At 35.7% G+C, this 19542-nt stretch overlaps 2 protein-coding genes across 2 annotated transcripts; one reads left to right on the forward strand and one right to left on the reverse strand.

The window, feature by feature from the left end:
• Window positions 1-6035: 6035 nt before the first annotated feature.
• LOC102805299 (von Willebrand factor-like) lies at window positions 6036-11278 on the forward strand. Its single transcript, XM_085492065.1, has 5 exons — window positions 6036-6121; window positions 7900-7957; window positions 8186-8433; window positions 9887-10197; window positions 11078-11278. The coding sequence occupies exons 1-5, from the start codon at window positions 6086-6088 to the stop codon at window positions 11085-11087; spliced, it is 663 nt and encodes a 220-aa protein (XP_085348191.1). The 5' UTR covers window positions 6036-6085; the 3' UTR covers window positions 11088-11278.
• Window positions 11279-14153: 2875 nt separating this feature from the next.
• LOC102810403 (uncharacterized) lies at window positions 14154-15431 on the reverse strand. The gene is made up of 2 exons (XM_085491842.1): window positions 15227-15431; window positions 14154-14778 (listed from the first exon to the last, which is right to left on the reverse strand). The coding sequence occupies exons 1-2, from the start codon at window positions 15395-15397 to the stop codon at window positions 14524-14526; spliced, it is 426 nt and encodes a 141-aa protein (XP_085347968.1). The 5' UTR covers window positions 15398-15431; the 3' UTR covers window positions 14154-14523.
• Window positions 15432-19542: the final 4111 nt, after the last annotated feature.

Here is a 19542-nt window from a genome sequence, read left to right on the forward strand (position 1 = left end):
TATATGCAAATGAGTTGCTGGCCTCAGTTACGGTGAGGCGATGTGTAACTTCCTGTCCGCGACCCTGTTTAACTTACCTCAAGCGCTACCAAATAGTCTTGCAAACTACAAAAAAAAGACAAGACGTAGACGCTTCCAGCATGCAAGCGGAATACAAAAAACATACAGTTGTAAATGATAAGTAAACTTTTTAACCCTTATCTCGCAACATGTCGACAACTTCTAGCCTGGCAGCTTCCAGTGGAGTACTGTTAAATATTTTTTTTTTCACGCATTTTTTTCACCGAATGCATTATAAAACTGACTAATTTTACATTTGTCGTTTCACTGTAACGATCACCGTGCTGATAGCATTGCGATGCGGTAGTGGATAAACACCATTCAGACCATTGCTGTGCTGTCATCGATAACTAACTTTTCAGTGGCAAAATACACAAACGTGAAATGCTCGATTACTTAAAAATAAAAAATACCCCGAAAATTACAGAAACATCGGCAACGAGATGCTGTTTTTAAACACCGCGGAAAAATCACGTACTCTGCGATTCTATCTTGGTTACCTTAATCGGAAACCCCCTTGTCAGCTAGCATGCATCTGTAGCGATGTCGCAAAGTACGTTGTACGGCCGTGCTCTGGTACTATGGCACTCTATGAATGAGGTATTTCCAGAGGTCAGGGCTCGTTTTAATTTTTATCAACCCATCGCGTCTGCTCATAGTTGAATGAAACATGTTTCGATTTACAATAGTTGTCTTCCATTTCGACTTTTTCTCACCGGCGTTTGAGTACAAAAACTGTGAATAGCCGTTGTGTAGCAAAATATTACGGCTCATTTCAACCTGGCCGTCTACTTCGCACGATCCATTTTACCGGAGATCGTGAAAAACTGCGTCATACAGAGTATTTGTTAAAGGTTTGAGGAAAGGTAAATTTAGACTCAACCCACCCAATGGGGATCGCTATGTTTGTATAACTGTATGAATATATCATCGGCTTTACGTAATTCATTGTGCCCCTCCCTAAGTGGAAAAGATAACACGACGCCATGACAGTTTTCACGCAAGGTTTTGACTCCGCGGACGATTTTACGTCCGTTTCCCTAGTATTCTAAATATTTTTATTTTATTTTTTATCTGACGATTGAACATCAGCAAGCGTCGGTGTATGATGGATTTTGGCACGTCGTCGTGATGCAATAGCCATTTTTGTGGACGATTAACGTCACTTTCATAAAACGGCCATTATCTCCGTTCGTGTTTTCTGGTTGGTCAGATTGATTGAAAATTAATTAGCTCCCACAGTTTTTGTCTGTTTGTCTTGACATTTTCACACTATTTTGACAACGTCTCGACGAACAAAAGGACGTCTGGGCTTATTTTTAAAGCTTTGCATTCTCGGACAATGACATTCGAAGTGTGAAATACTGACCGGGATTGACTATAGGGCACACATCCTGCTTGACAACTTTGTAATATGAAAACAAAACATACTAAATATACGCCTGGACGCCCATTTGTTAATAAATAACTGATAAACGTTGTGTGAAAGTTTCACTCAAAATAAACAAGAATTGTGCGAGCTATTTAGATTTGAACTTCCATGGGAAACTGAAAAACACAAGTGGAGATAATGGCTAATTTGCATAACAATTCACTCAGTAAGAAGTTTGCTAATGCTCATAATTAAAATGGCTGTAACAGTTATAAATTTAAATGTATTATCGTTTTGTAAAAAGTTATATATAGTGCATAATATGGAGATCCCGTCATTACTTTGTTTCACCATGTTTCCTTTTGATTATTTATGTACAGCCTTGCTAAATCTTGTTAAGCATTCAAAAGAGAGAATGTTTGTACCAGTTTTCTATATTTTAAAATCGTCTTTTGAGTATGTTCCACTATTCACAATGCTGTGAAATTTTAACAGTCTATAGCCAAGACTGTTTGGATAATAAAAAGCAAAAAAAAAGAAAATTCACTCTCAAGTGCCCACGAACCTGCATCTATACCTTAAACAACCATAAAAAGTATTTTGTTTTACAGATATACGGGTTTTCGACGATGATCCTCTACTTCGTGTGTTTAGACTAGTTAATATAAGATGATCGCAAATTGAATGTGCGAATCCGACAGGGAAATATACAGATGAGTTGTACAACATATGTTTTATCATCTTGGATTACGTGTAAAATAATTGTATGGGTGTTAACCTGTTTGCACTTGATTATAGTGGGCAGTAAGTTTAATGCCTAATAACATGCTATGCGTACTAGTATTTGTCGAACTAAATCTGTAAAACAAATGACAAATCACAAGAAAAATCACGTTTCAATTCAATTCAATGAGGTGTTTTATCATGATTGCTTGTATTTAAAAAACAACTGAAGCACCGTAATACAAAAGAAATGTTTGTACTGAGACTTAACAGAGCTGTTAATAGAACAGAGAATGTCTAATATTTACACTGCTCAAAGATTAAAGTTTGAACCACATGGTGGTCATTCAAGTGTTTGCAATAATTCTCACTGAATAGTTGTAAGAATACAGAACAAGGAAAGTTGGACGTGCTTGAAAAATTGGTGAATTATACAGCTGCAGTATTCAACACGGGGGATGATATTTGCATTTGTGATTGGAGCTGTCTCGCATGAAGCGCTACCTTACCCTGGGTTAACGCATATGTTAAATATATACTGAAAACAAATTGATGTAGTTTAAAAATATGTTATATAGAGAATATATTGTATATTGATTATTCTGCCCTTGGCTTAAATATTAAAATGTCGAGGCTTAGTTAGTTTGAGTGTGTTAGTACATCGAAATTACACCACACTACTTAATTGAATTGTGCTAAAGCAATGCCAGACCATTTATTAATAAATCAGTATCGAGAATTTTTTTTTAAACTAGGACAGGTTTCATCATCGACCAAGACACTAACTAATATTCTAATCAGAATCATATACTCTGACAAGTGTATGTATAACAAAGTTCAAGCCTAATGCGGTTCATTAAGTTTCTGGCTGGAATGACGAGGTTTTGAACTATCATCATATGACATGGGAATCCATCGATATGTGGCGGGGGTTGGTGGTCCGCGTATGGAACCGATTTTTGAACCGATGCGAAAAACGCGAGACAAATTCAAGGTAATGTTTTCGCAAAAGAATTGAGGATAAAGCCAAGGTTAAGGCGAATAAGCTATTGCAAGCAATGTATTTTGCAATTTCGTTAGGCCAGTCACGGGTAATTTATTGATCGCTCAGACATTGCTGATATATGAAAGAAGCACTATTAAACGCTTCTCAACTCTATAGCAAGTTGTAAAGACAAAGAATATGTAGTATCTGCAATGATTCGCATTGTGTTTAATAATGAGATGGATGTCACTATACACGAGGTGGAGGATGCTGTAAGCAAATCGATGGGAGAAGAAAAAATAGTATCTGAACATGTTAGATTTGTTAATCAGATAATTTGGGTTGCTTGATCTTTTGCTTTACTACAGTGCCGATAGTTAAGAGAAAACAAAACAAAAGGTATTATATTGGTCGATAATTTCAGGCATGTTGCTATTGTTAATGTTATTTCAAATGTATCTGAATTGTTATTTTAAACCGCGTAAACAAGCTTATTCATACTAGTGATTTTATATTTGATTTTAAAAATTCAACATTCCACAGTCAATATTGTCATTGTAATGAACATAAGGATATTGTGGATTTTGACAAAGACATAGCAGGTCCGTTTCTTGTTCCATGAACGCCACAAAAGCTGACCAATCGGATAAACCATGGGATTATGCTCAAACAATTACTGGTTAGAGAAACTACAATATTTAGCGTTTGTTACAGAGGTGTTGTGGTCAGCTGTTCATAATTCGTTGGGCTTCGAATGTGTCACTAAGGTTCAATGTGCCATATGGATCTCGACGGCAGTATTATATCTCCTAAGCTATGTGCAGTTTATGTTGCTAGACGTAGTAGAATACTCCATCTAGCTGGTATTGGTTGTAACCTTACTCATAATATTGTAAAGCATTTGTTTGATGCGGATGACTTGGTCTTGATATGCCTTTCTATTAAGTCACTCAGAAAGTGCTGGTCATAATTGTATGTGTATAAGGCATTGTACAATTTTAGGTAACGCCAGTGACAATTATATGTCATCTCGGACTCATTAATTATACGTTTGACTTATTTCACTGAATAAAGAGCAGAAAAGATTATGTATGTTATGTATCGGACGTAGCAGCTGTCTCACTTTTTTAATTGTATTACACTATAGATTTTTCATGTGTAAATAGAAATATAGGATTAATTTCATTCATAAAAAGATTGCCGAGGAGCACACGTTTTTTTAGAATTGTAGGTAGCGCATTGTCTAACGATTATCCTCTACTTTATGTGGTAAGACTAGACTAATATAAGGCGATCACAATGTGTACGTACAACTGTGCCAAACATCAAAGTAATACACAGAAGTGTACAACGCCTGTTATCTTGGGTTAAGTGTAGGTAAGCTCATTGTATTGGTGTTTACCTGTTTGCACTCGATTATAATGTACGGCGTTACGCAGTGTGTTCAATGCCTGATAACATGACATTTTCATATGTCGGCGATGGTATTTGTCGACTAGATCTGTACAACAACGTTCACCAACGTGTGTGAACTGGCGAACCCAAAAATCACTGCTCAATACAATGACATTTTTATTCGAAAAAAAATACTGACAATGCCAGTAACCCAGTTTCCCTGATTGATTGTATGTGAAAGCAACTCAATTGCCGTATTACAAAAGAAATGTTTGTATTGAAGCTTAACATTAGTCGTTAATAGAATAGAATAGAATAGAATAGAAAATAAATAATATTTACACTGGACAGAGATTAGCGTATGAACCGCATGGTGATTATTCAACAATTATTTGCAATAATCTTCAATTTTCAATAGTTGTGAGAATACAGAACAGGTAAATTGGGTGTGCTTGAAAAAATGGTAATTACACAGAAAAATGTGATCGACGCTGTTTCACGTATGGTGTGTCAATTTCAAACGTACGCTTCAGACAAGGCGTTACTGGAGGTTGACGTGTATGTTAAATATTCATTGAAAACAAATGGAGATATATGGAGATTGTATTGCAGGATTTTGTCTATTCGCAACTTATCCTTATTTTATCTGCGGCAATGACATAAAAACTTGTTTTGGCTCGGTTGCTTATATTATAACTTTACAAATGACTTGCCGAAATTAGCGAAATCGTACGGACCAGTATTTTAGCATTATCTCGACTCAGTGATATTTAGAACCCATAGAAATAAATAATTGCGTTAAATAGGTGTAATGCCCGTGCAACCCATTCAAGGTATGTATGCGTATGTATAAATTATTATATACCTTTGGTACAGTGTAACTGTTATTAAAAAAAACATATCATCATCAATAATGTATTAGCATAAAAGTAAAAAAGGAGAGGTAATTAAAGAACAATCGCATAGAACAATGAAGGGAACATCACGAAATGCTGTTTTACATTCTAATTTGTCATTCAAAAAACTCACAAAACAATATATAAATACGCAATATATAAATGACGTACGACGTCATCCATCGTTGACGTCATTACGACTAGTTCTCTCAAACGTTGAAGAAGCCTCGTTCATATGATCTTTTAAATATATATTACTCGAGTGCTCGATCAGATGTAACATTTGTGGCCATATACAACTTGCATTCGTTTATTAGGCTAACGGACCTGAACACGACATGCCATACAAATGGAAAAAACTTGACCATTGTGTTACTGGCAGTTAATACAAGTAAGTAAGGTCGTAAGGAATTGTAGCATTTTCAAAGTGAAAATGAACATATTGAGATTTTTTGTGATAAAATTATTTGTTCAAATATGTCCACATTTATTGTTTCACAAACACATAAATAGAACCATGTGTCCAATATTGCCCCCCTTTTTTTCTTTCAAACAGTTAAGTAGAATTAATTATGCCTTCGTCGATATAAATGTGGATGCGCAATTGCATGTGTTTTATTCTTGTCGTGGTACTCCGACGATAACTACGAAGATATGGCTCGATATTTGATCTTTGTTTGTGTGGCACTGGTGAGTACATATTATATTGGCGTACAGTCGATTATTCTGGCGAGGATCGTAAAGCAGTCTACATATTTGCTCTGACTTTTATCATAGGTTGGTGTTATTAGACCAGTAATAGAAGCGAACTGTGGGTTGCGTGTTTGAATTGCTGTAACTATCTAACTGATGGGTAACAAAATATGTGGACAAATAATGTAGAAGTTGTTCCTTGCTAGTCTGGGTCGCTCGTCACAATTTTCGTCATGTATTCATTATAATGTTATCTCAGGGAACCACATACATATTTTAGACGAGAGGGTTTGTGGGTGCGACAATGTGCTGAATTCTATTCTAATCAAATTTGTTTTTAGCTGGCTGGTTCACAATACAAGTACAACAATTAATATTTTGTATGATTTTACATCTTCGAGTTATTCTGCCATAGCATAAATTAATATAGAAATGTTGAGGCTTAGTTAGTTTGAGTGTGTTAGTACATCAAGAATTATTTTCTCAAATTAACATGAAACAAATTAAACTCATGGTAGCATAGATCTAAGAATTTAACTAGTTACAGCGAGCGCAATATTTTTACATACACTTAGGTAATTACCGAGAGCCTTTGCAACATCCCCAGACACTTTCCAGTAGACGCCCCAACGACCGTTGTAGACGCAATAAAGTTACATACACGCCTAAGTGACAGTTAATCAAAACAAGCGTCCAGTCAAACATTCATCAAACAGTCATGTTTTACTCATTTTTTATATCCGACACTTTATTATTTCATGCATACATATGCTGGTTCATTAAAAAAAATTATATTTTATATTACGTTTCGCGAAAATAATAAACCTAGTTGATAGAAATATTTATAAACGCCCCATAACATATAATGACATTATATACATTATCCTCGTGAGAACAGTTTAGTTTTGAATACAGTTTTTTTGATTTTGAACAATTATTGCTATTATGTCAAGGCGTTTAGACGATGATTGACGACGGAGGAAGTTGGAATAACGAGAGCAACGGTTCAAGGGATTGTGCGGCATTTCTGTCGCATCGGTTGGATACGTCCCGAGAGGAGTAGCGGCCTTCGTCGACTGAATGTTACACAAAAAATCGTTGAGTTTATCGAATTTTGTCTGAGATCTGAAGGATATTTGAAACTGGTATATAGTAGTGACGGTGTGGAGGTGAAACTAATTAGAAGATTCCAGGGAAAGATTTACTTGGCGATGAGTGTTCTGGCAAACTGGCAATGGGACCAGCCATTATGCTAGAAATTGAACGTGACACTCACAACGCTAATATTAATAATATAAATCCATTGACAACATCTTAACAAACTACCAATCAAAAGAATTTACATTTATCATTTCATATTAATATTTATTCCAGGTTTAATGTTCGTATTATATTTCTCCCAAATGTTGCACAGCAATGATTTTTGTATCTACAAAGCAATGGAATAGTCCAACTACCCCTTGTTTTGATTAACTGTCACGTAGGCGTGTATGTAACTTTCTTACGTCTACAACGGTCATTGGAGTGTCTAGGGAAAGCAAAGTCCCTCGGTAATTGCCTACCGGGTGCTGGAGTTAGGTGTATGTAAATATCTTGCGCTCGCTGTAACAGATAGTAGAGTTTGTATCATGATCTATTTACATCTCAGCTTGATCTTAGATTATCGCAATTGATTCTATGATCGTGTTATGATACCGCTCATTAATGAATGTACATAATAATGAAAATTACAAATGTAAAATACAAGACTCACATTTTTTTCACTGTAATATTAGATTACAAGTCAGACTTATGTAAAAGCAGTCAAACGTGCTGAAGAAAGTCAGACCATCGGTAAGTATAAGTATATATTTATATAAGCCCAAATGCATGTATTATGGCATTCAGTTATAAAATATTATGTAGTGTGGTATTTACAATAATCAGACATTGTTATAACGTTTTAGGCTTGAGTATGTTCATTCACCAAAATACAATACGAATATTGACACGGTCGAAATTAAATCAAACAAAAGCACATTTCGTCTAATGTTTTTGAACGTGTGTTATATTGCCATTTAGAAAGCAGCCAGTGTGTGGCTTCCGGGGATCCACATCTTACTACCTTTGACCAAAAACATTATACAGTTGGTGCTGAATGTACGTACGTCTTATCTAAAATCAATGTCGGTGAACAAACGACTTCAATTAAAGCGCTTGTAGTGCCGTTTGCTGTTGGTTTTGGTGTGCATGAGTTGGAGATCTCACAGTTGGGAGATGTACTACATGTTTATCGCAATAGCGGTTCTGAAGTTCCAGTTGATGTTCAAGTAAGTATTATACCTTGAAAAAGTGTGAACGAACGGATAAAATGAAGGGAATATTATAATCGGTGAATCTTCTATAGCGGTTTTACAACTCCAATAACACGAGACAAATGGCCACCACGCAGCCCATAAAGTATAAAACACCAAAGGACGGACTAATCATTTACTTCGTGTTGCCATTATCATTCAACTGCCCTGCTTACTTTTGTATAAAGATGTGTTTTATAATTACTTCATTCTCGAAAATTATTCTTTGACAGATTGCATGCCTATTGATTTTATTTACACAACATGCAGGGTAGCGCCCACATGTGATAACTTGAATTATCTAAATGCACAATATGTGAATGTTATGTTAACAATGAAACCGAACCCCGAAACACGTGTCCACGTAATGTAATAATTTAAATGTACACCCGAGTAGTTTGTATATTGTATAACACAAATATTGACACGGGCCAAGGTCGATATACAGATTTGTTTGCCGTATCGCAAGATCTCCCCTTCCCAAATATTCAATGACAACATCAAGAAGGTTTTCCATTCAAAAGCAACTGTTTCATCACATCAATGGTTCGCGAATATTCGGAATCATAGTCTCTTTAATGATTTTCTATGTCACATTTAAGATTGTTGTAGGTATCAACTAGGCACGATGCTGATACATAACACGAGCACACCAGCAATCATGAACAGCACACTACACTGGGGGTCAACAGGACGCTGATCGGACAATATAACATGATCATATTTCCAGTTAAAAGAACAATTTAATGAAACCCACATGCATGTCGGACACACAACGAGTAATGGGGTCACCTTAATGAAATAAATTGAAGCACTAAACGTCAGTATGCCACGTCAACAAATCTGGAATGCCGGGCGAAATTCAAGTAATCAGTGCTTTGCTACCCACACGCTACGGCGACTACAATCGGAACGACCGATATAATGGTGTTGTTCGATGATTATCTCCTGGCTACAAGTATTAACATCGAACATAACTCGGAATAATAATAATGTAATAATAATAATGTTTATTTGCCAAAAATTACATAAAAGAATAACAATACAACAATAAATAATAACTAATAAATATTAATATATAATAATAATATTAATCTATGGCTGGGAAACAGATATTAGCTGATGCAGAGCTAGTCTAGTCTGTTTCCCATAAAAGTCACAATTGTCATTTGCGTCTGTGAAAGCTAGAAAGCTAAAAGCTCATCTCAATGGATAACATTGGGTTTTCTGACGATCTACCACTGCCAGGCAATTAATAATAATAATACATTTGTGTGGTATGTGTACCACGTGTTCACAGGCATCCAATAAAATCTTAGTATTTACAGTTGGAACCAGAGATTGACTGACGCTGGCACGTCTGGGTGACTCCACGACTGCTCTACTCGCCCTATATTTACTAACTTTCAATATGTATTATAATTAACAGATAAACGGCAAAGATGCTTTCCCTATTACTTCACCGGCGATACTAGGTAGTTTCAAACAATTCGATCTAAAAATGGTCGCAGATAACTTGCAAATCAGTATGGACGTAGATGGTGACGGGGAGACGGACCTTGTCATCGACTGGCTTCCTCGTGCCATTGTGCAAATCAAGCTCACACAGCCGTTGGAGGGCGCTTCTGATGTGCAAGGGCTTTGCGGTAATGCGGACGGAAATCCAGACAACGACTTCAAGACACCACTTGGAAAGCTAACGATGGATAAAGACTTCTTTGCAGACAGCTGGTCAACAGAGTGAGTGCCGTTTTTGTGACAATATACTGCTTATTTTTTTCTAAACATATTAGCTTGATCCGTCGTGCAAGATTTTAGCAGGTCTAAAAGATATTATGGCTTTCCACAACACCCAGTTATTATAAGTCAACTGACATTGATTAAAATTATCTTTTATCTCGTGATGTTATGCAACAAAACTATAATGAGAATCATTTTTTTAACAATGATAACTGGCATGATAATTATGGGAAAACTGCACATCATACGTTACGCCCTCTAGCGGTGAAGCGTTTATATGATGTAATAGGTGTAATGGACGCCGTTCACAGCTTTAGTTAAAGTTATTTTGATCTTTAATCGTCTGTCAATGAAAACAAAACTGTTATAGGCACTTTTTAGTAAGAACGAACCAACTACTAGTACACAGCCAAACAGAGTCGTCTATGAATATCATTGCCACGCCAAGAAAGCGTTTCGTCGCTGGCGGGCGCGATTTAATTGAAAGGTGGCGTTGGTAGTATTGTTTCAAGTTAGTCAGAGGGCGCTGTACGTTGGAAGGGTGGAGGAGTAGGTTCAAACACAAAATGATAATCTATTTGCGTGAGTGTTAAAAAAAATGATACGCGTCTGCTGGATGTCAGTTTTGATTATAGACACCATTATTAGAATGTAATGACGTAATATATTCACAGAAATGAATCAAAGTTTACATATTCAAAATGTCGCCTCTATGAAAAAAAGATCAATTATACTATTAACTTATGCGGAAATAATAAATAAAATCGGAGTACTACAGTACAGATAATAAAATAATTTGAAAATTAAAAAATAGTCACAGTCACAAGCCTGCATGGGTAGCATTCCTCATTCCCAGCTTATTCTTCTGTTTGTATTTCAGATGTGCATAGTACGTACCGGAATATCACGAATGACTTCTGATGGTATTTCTGTCACAGTCTCTAAACATACCTCGTGGGCATTGAAGTCAAAGCATGTGAAGTAGACATGGATCATATGCGACATACGCACTTTCATAATGTGTCGTTGGTGGCGGTAGTGAAATATGCTGATAGAATAAACGAATGTGCGCGCAATAAAAGCGTGTGTGGTGTCATATTATTCCCACATATTGGTAATACAGGGTAGAGTGTTCAGTGTTATATTGCCCAAATATGTAGGTCAATGATTGGATACGCGGTCAGCCTCGCCCTTTCCACTGGATGCGAAGATAACTGGTTCGACCAAATTGACATATATTTTAAGTTGTTTATGCGGTACACAAATTAAAATTCATATGAGCGCAAACCACAACTGAATATTCCAGCGAATCAAATGTTGTACTAACTGGTTCAACACCGCCCGTTGCTACGGCATTGGGTAATAATGCATGTTGGGTCATGTTGTCGAAAATCGCGCTCACTTCTTAAAATTTAGAGAGTGCCCATCGGAGTTGCCTTTCGGGGGTCATACGTATATGGGTTTGGTGATATTGTGTGAAGTACTTAGTCGTTTGAATTTATGCAAATTAACGAAAAATGTGTGAAAAGTTTTATTTTTAATGATTCAGATTTTGACTATTGTCGATCGTTTCAGCTTCCCACTAATGTTTGATTTTTATATAGCATCGCTTTTGAATAAATAGTACATGTACTCCGATACGCATCGCGATGGATTCGCAAAGATTCGATTAAAGTTCCAACTTGGTGAGAACTGCAGTAATTTGGAACAGAATATGTTTCGCAATACGCGAGACCCATTTAAATCTAAGGAATTTCAGGAAAAAAGCCTGTAATAATCACGTGTGTAATGAACTCATGTATGTACATTTGTATGTAGAGTAGACACTCAGTGGAATCACTTCGATGTGCATGGTTTGAAGATGTGCATACGTGACCAGTTCACTAGATTCTGATTTAAATTAAGCTGTTGTTAATTTAATAGAAGATATATTCGCAATATGACACCCTCTTATGGATTGAAACAATACCCGTGTTGAGCTCAAAACGAGGTGGTTCTGTTAGGCGACACACCGTGGTTTGCGAGCTTAACATGGCGGGCTGAATGGCAGAGTTATAGTGTATTTTATTTGGTTCTTTTCTTTGTAACAGAATAAACTTGATATAGGTACAATATAAGCATATCCAATGACCCCCTTCTCTCCTGGATGCGCCCTGTTTTTGTTTTTACAATAATACCCTCATGACACATATGGCTACATTAATTTAAAGGGAAAGTCAAGGCTAACAACACAATACTCCTAGATAAAAGAGCAAATGTAAGAACATGCAATTTACATTTTTATATCACGTTTCATTTTTTAGATATTCAACTTTTCATCAATTTATGTAGTGCTTGATTCTTCAGCAAAGGATTATGGGTAAAGTGTGACATCACATAATCTGTTGTCAGAAACTGAGAAAATGTTTTCATCTCTAACGTCAAAAGCAAATAATAACCAATTAGAACGTTCTACATACATGTATTATAAAAGACAGCTGAGAATATATTTGAGAATTTTGAGGCATATTTCAATAATTGATTTCGGTAAGGTCAATTTAGTATGTAAAATAACAATGTTTTTATGGCAATATATACCCCCCAGATATACCTACAGGCCGTCGTACCAGGTTGGACAGACCCTGTCGTTTACACATGAATTGGCGGCTTTGTTCGCTGCCGTCATTCAATATACGTATATGTCCCCCTGTTAAAAAAACACTTATGGACAACAGCAGATACCGAAAATGATTGTTGATCAGGGAGCGATAAATATTAGACATTCGCATAATGTTACCACATATGGAAAATAATGACGTCACGTAGCGACAGCGTGTACAGTTACTAAACCAAAGCGCATGTGCATTAGCATTTTTATTATAGCGTCGAGCGAATACTGTCATGATTACCGTGGAGACCAGTGTTTGGAAACCAAATCTATCTACTACTAATTTTAATAGACATGCCAGTGTTCGATCGTGGTGGGTATAATAACGGCCTGGTATAATGTGTCGCGCCGTGGATGCATTAGTCAAGTCAGTTTCTGCATGGATGTACTAACTACATGTACTTGGTAGTACGTCCATGGTTTCTGTAAATCAGACAATGTATTTCCTGTTTAGACATTAAAATGTGTGTGTTCGTGATTTCATGAAAAGGCGGATGTACCCTATCGATACAAGTCGGAATCGACGTCTCTTTGAGTGTTTGGTACACCCCTCTGTGTTCCTGTGACCGATGCCAGCTTTTGACGATAATGTCGAAACAAAACCTGCTGGTCGTCACCTAGAACAATTTATATAAGTCGTATCAACAACAAAATGCAAGTCTCTATCTCACTATCTAGAGGTACTGTGCCTTAACTAAACAACTAAATGAGTATGTGTCTGGGGAATAGGGAACATGGAACCCGTTTATTATTTCTTCATCCACATAGGTTATATTTTGCTTATTGGTTAAAAAAAGTAAAAATACAAGAACCACATGCAAATGATATTTTGAAGCATAATATTTCTGTCCTCTCAAATTACCCGGTCAGTTTTACTGCATAGTATTACGTTCTGCGAGACAAAATTGTGAACCTCGTCATCGAAATTTTAGTCAGAGCATGGAGTGTATAATCCGTAAACAATGTACAGAAATTATTTTATTGGCTGGGTCATTTCCGGAACTGACCATGACACGATGATATCGACATCAATTTTAGGAAACAAAAGGCATATTTCTAAGAAGTCTGCGAATCGTCAAAATAACAATTTCGTCGAAAGTCAAGTATATCGTGTGTTTTTTCGAACTTCCTCCAATGTGACACAAATTGATGAATTACAACTCGCCGGATTTGAAGTTTATAAAATAGAATATAAAAACATGTTATCAAATAGCTGCTTGTCCTATGTTAGGTCTCCAGAATTACTTAGAAGGGAGAAAATTATACATACAATAGTTACTGAAATAACGATTTATTAGACACAGAAAAATAAAGTAAACTATTGACTTTTATTTCATGAAAAAAGGCATTGATCTGCTTCATTATACAAGTACAAAAACTGAACTGTTCAAGACAGGCAACAATACAGCAATGTGAGTACAAAAATAGAACTTGTATCAGTAATCAGTATGCAAATCATCAAAGTTGTAGCGAGGCATCGTCTTCGTCGTCTCCCATGCTTATTGCACCTAGTAATACAGGCACAGATAGACAGTTCGTCGAGAATAGCATATAAGTTTTTTTACAAAATAATATTTTATTAGTAGTATTCTTACAATCTGGTGTTCAACAATGTTCAAGCTTTGCAAGGCGATTTTCGGACATTCCAATAAATTTAATAAGACTGTTTGGATTTCCACTTAGCACGAAGGATAAATTCCGGTTTTTGTAACAACATTACCATTACAACACATACTGAAAGAAGCGTCATAGGAGGATGTACCGCAGCAAGAAGGCCGTATCCCGGTCTTGCTTCTCACTTGGCCATTACAGCACATACTGAACGAGGCGTCGTAGGTGTTCGTAGCACAGCAGGCTGGACGGATACCGATCTTCGATCGCACTATCCCGCCGCAGCACATAGAAAATGCGGCATCATAACCGGACGAGCATGGCTGTAAATTACACACAAAAATAATCCTTATTCTATGTGTAAAGTTGTCAAATATTATGAAATGAAAACAGAATACTACATTGTATGAAAAATAAAAAAATATGTACAATTTGCGAAGATCTACCTTTTCCGGTCTGAGCATTTCGGCCACGCGATTTGCTAAAGGTGGAATGAGTTCGTGGTGCAAATATTATTTCAGCATTTTTTGCACAAATTAAACGTTGGATACTAGTACATCCCAGGTTTTTTACGTGTGGCTGAAAAGTGATTCTTTAAATTTGAAAATGTGATGTAAATGAATAAATAGACTTGCTCAAAATATGAGGCGAGTTGATCGTATTGATAGCTAGAAAATTCCCGACGTATTAAAAGTTATTTTATTACCACAGTGTATTTTTTTGTTTTTTGAAATGTGATTAAAAGTAAAAACTAGATTTATGAAAACTCACCCTGCCACCACTCCCAGTTCCACCACCACCGGTACCACCACCGGTACCACCACCACCGGTACCACCACCCCCGGAACGTCGACGACGTCTACGCCGGCGCCAACCATCAACCGAGACAAGACTATCAACGATCACCAACACAAGAAGTATAAGGATCAGTGTCTTGTTCATGATGATGAAATCGATGGTAAGATCTGCCAATAATAAAGGTAAATGTTATTATAACGTGTAACTTGTACTTTATACGATTTTAAGTGTATAAAACTCGGATGTCCCGTGGTGTTAGCTACTATACGATGACTGTTTTAATTTAAAGCGGGGGTGTCGTCACCTGCACATGCGTCATATGGCCATAGTGTGTCATTGTTTACAAACAAACGTCTACCCATGAGTCTTTGCGTTATTATCGTGTGTTGTTATCGTCGCTTGGGGCTCGATTCCCGCACGTGTGCTTGTGACGACCCTCCCTCTTTAATTTGAAGCACTGACCCAGGCCGACGTAATTCCCCCTATCAACAAATCATTCTCTAATTTCCACCATCTCAGTCTTGAAATTGAACATTCAGAAGCCATGACCACAACTGCATTACGACTTCACTGATTGAAATAGCCCCACTCTCTCAACAACACACCTGAAACTTATATGAGAGGGAGAGGTGCTTTGAAAGTTGGAAAATGTAGCCAGTAAAACCACAGTTTATCTCTGAATATGGTAATACAAGGATTCGCCAGCTGCAAAAAGCGGTCGTTCCATTGGAGGACAAATCCCCTCCAGGTAAAACAGGACACGGAATTTCTTCGAATGAAAATTTCTTCGATAGTTGAATATGTCATTATTTATACGTACAAATACCAACGAGTGTGGTAATATTGAAGGGAATGATCTTTGGAGACCCAAAGACGGGAAAAGTCAACACCTGAAAATTTGTTTTGTTGAAAGGTTATGGTGACCTTGAACGTTGACACTCTATTTAAACAATACAATTCAATGTTACACACTTCCTGTCTCAGTCGGATAACGATACATGGTACTAATGATCATTGGATGAAATAATAATAATAACTTTATTACACTACTAAAAAAACCTTCAGAGGGTTTTTGTATGGTAAGGAACATAAATACATACAATACATAAGAGATAAAAATAAAATGTTAGTAAAATAAAATAAAAAAATAAATTAATTACTTTCTGTGGTTTTAAAAATTGTGCTCTTTAAGTATTTTGCTAAAGCTATATTATTCTCCATAATCTTTTTAAATATGGAATTCACATCCATTGTGTAAATATTTATTGAACACTCATCAAACAGTTTTTTTCTTTGTTCTATATAGCCAGTACAAAATAGCAGGAAATGTTTTTCATCTCCTAATGCTTTAGTGTTACATTTATTACAGTGTATATTTTCTAATTCTATTTTGGGCTTTGTTCTTCTACCTAATTCTATTTCTAAGTTGTGGTCACTCAGACGGAATTTCGAAAGCATTTTCCTGAGGCTGAAATTTGAAATGTTTTGCAAATAATTTTCCATATTATAGCTTACTTTGAATAGTTTGTATGTTCTCAGTTTTGTTCCCCTATTTTCATTGGTTTCACTGAAATTTAGTTTTTCTCTCCATCTTTGAATATAAAACTCAGATAGTCTGAGTTTTACTTTTTTTAGTATTTGATTCCAATTTTCCATATTGTGATCATTTTTTATTTTAATTAGATCATGTCCCAGTGTAGCATTAATAGTCCTTACCCAGTTTGAATTAATTTTTTATCATTTCATCCAGGGCTAATTTTAAAATGTGATTATCTGGCAGACTATATAGTCTATGGCAGTATTTAATTTGAGCCAAATTAATTTTTAATTTTACTGGTAACCTACCAAGTTCTGCTTTCAAACCACTAATTGGCGTCATTTTACTCACTCCTAGGATAAACCTGTAAAAATGACTGCAAACTTGCTCTAAACTGTTACTGTCAGTTGTGATTTCATTGGCCCAGATTTCTGCACCATACATGAGTATAGGTGAAATTAATTGGTCGAAAATTTTCAAACTAAGTGCTGGTGAGATTATTTTGTGGTTTAAGACTGTTTGTCTGATGCTGAAAGAGCCTTCATTGATTTATTTTTTAACATAGATAAGTTTGTTTTAAATTTCCCATTTGGAGTAAATATTGCCCCTAAATAGCAAAACTCGCTAACAGCTGTTATGTCTTGGTTGTTGATTTTAAAATTCATGTTTTTAATCAGTCTGTTGCTGCAATTAAATACCATGACCTTAGTTTTCTTTACGTTTACTTCTAAATTCCAATTTATACAATAGTCATTTAATTTGTTCAGACAGCTTTGTAGGCCGTCTTCCGTTTCTGAAATAAGTGCAAGGTCATTTGCATATTGGATGCAATTTATAGGTTTCTCGCCCATTAGAACTGGTTTATCAATTTGATCCCCAAATAATTCTGGCAGATCGTTCAGAAAAATGTTAAATAAAGTTGGTGATAAATTGCAGCCTTGCTTAACTCCACAGGTAGACTGAAATCCATCAGTTATACCCTCTGACAATTTAATTTTATATTTAATATCCTTATACATAGATTTTATTATTTCATAAAAGTTCCCCGTGATACCACTGTTTTGTAACTTCAGAAAGAGTGCATCCCTCCAGATGCTGTCGAAAGCCTTTCTAAAGTCAACAAAACATGTGTATAACCGTCTTCCAGAACTGCTGCTTTTATTTTTATTATAAATTGTTTTTTCAACTGCTGTTTTTAACAGGAAAATTGCGTCTGTCGTTCTCCTGTCTTTCCTAAAGCCAAACTGCATGTCGGTAAATAAATTATTTTCTTCCAAGTATGTGGTCAATCTTTGATTCATTATGCCAGTAAATAGTTTTGAGAGACAACTTGTTAATGCAATAGCTCTATAATTACCAAGATTTAATTTGTCGCCTGATTTGTGTAGTGGAACAAGAATCGTAGATTTCCAGGTTGCAGGAAATTTTCCACTATCTAGAATACAGTTGAAAAGTTTCTGTAAACATCTTATCATTAACTTATTTTTGGTTTTCAACATTTCATTGGCAATGCTGTCATCAGCAGCTGATTTATTGTTTTTTAGTTTGCTAACAGCGCTAAGAATTTCTTTGTATGTGATATTTGAGTTTAGATATTGGTTGGGAATTTGTCGCATTTCTTTTTCTATAAGATTATTTTGTAACTCATGATTTTTAATGTTTGTTTTATTATAGAGTTTTGAAAAATGATCAATCCAATTTTTTCCGGATATTGTTGTGTCTTGATTTTTGGTCTTTTGATTACGTAGGCTTTTCAGCACAGACCAGTACTCATTTTGGTTGGCACTGTCCATATGTTCAAGTTTGGACACCAACATGTTTTTATATTCTCTTTTTTTATATTTTATAAGTTTTGTATAATGCTTTTTAAGAGTATAATATTGGTGTTTGATATACGGGTTGGTTGGTTGTTTTGTTAGCAACTTAGAGGTACTAATTAATTCCCTTTTTAGTGTAGAACACGACTTATCAAACCACTGTTGTTGTTTTGGATGTTTATAGTTTTTATTATTTATTGTTCTTTTATTGGTTACTTTTTTAAGGCAATTATCTGCTGCATTAATTAATATTTTGTTGAATTGATCTGTTGGTTCATTGACATCACTGTCTTTGAAATCATTGGCAAGGTAGTTTTTGAACATTGTTTCAAAATTTGAATTTTGTAACATGATTTTTTACTTTTGCTTTGCCTCAACGTCCCAAATGAATTTTTTACAGTGCGGTTTCAATTTATTCACAAGCTTTGTGTTCTTGGTGTGATTGTAATTTACAGTTAGTGAGAAACCAATAGGACAATGATCTGACAAGTAATTAATATCATGAATTTTAAGATAATCAATATGTCTGTGTAAATCCTTTGTGCTAATGCAGTAATCAACTGTACTTGAACCGACCGGATTATGACAGGTAAAGTTTCCATTTAAATCACCTATCTTCCTACCATTGGCTATTAAAAGATTATTTATAGTACAAAGATCGACTAATTGTTTGCCAAACTTATTGTTAGTTTTATCTTGGGTGTGCCTTTTTTCAAAATTTTCTGAAGTGTAATTATTTGGAGTGGGTACATGAATGTTATCTCCAAAAGCAATGTAATCAATTAGATTTCCAGTGCGACTATTGAAATCACCTGTTATAATTACCTGGCCCTGATTGGAGAAAACTGTTATTTCTTTTTCTAAAATGCCAAAGTAGTCAACATCTAAGTGATAAACCGAATTTTCGGGTGGAATGTATATACAACCCAAATAAA

The sequence above is a fragment of the Saccoglossus kowalevskii genome, chromosome 17, assembly GCF_978046115.1.
Source record: "Saccoglossus kowalevskii chromosome 17, keSacKowa6.1, whole genome shotgun sequence".
Classification (NCBI taxonomy): domain Eukaryota; kingdom Metazoa; phylum Hemichordata; class Enteropneusta; family Harrimaniidae; genus Saccoglossus; species Saccoglossus kowalevskii.

What these genes read in the sequence shown, in the direction of transcription:
- LOC102810403 (XM_085491842.1), bottom strand. Translation starts at nt 15,397, where the DNA reads ATGAACAAGACACTGATCCTTATACTTCTTGTGTTGGTGATCGTTGAT. An exon ending in GAACTGGGAGTGGTGGCAGG is followed by an intron (nt 14,779 to 15,226) that starts GTGAGTTTTCAT and finishes TGTAATTTACAG; the next exon opens with CCATGCTCGTCCGGTTATGA.
- LOC102805299 (XM_085492065.1), top strand. Translation starts at nt 6,086, where the DNA reads ATGGCTCGATATTTGATCTTTGTTTGTGTGGCACTG. An exon ending in TCTTTGTTTGTGTGGCACTG is followed by an intron (nt 6,122 to 7,899) that starts GTGAGTACATAT and finishes CTGTAATATTAG; the next exon opens with ATTACAAGTCAGACTTATGT. An exon ending in AAGTTCCAGTTGATGTTCAA is followed by an intron (nt 8,434 to 9,886) that starts GTAAGTATTATA and finishes TATAATTAACAG; the next exon opens with ATAAACGGCAAAGATGCTTT.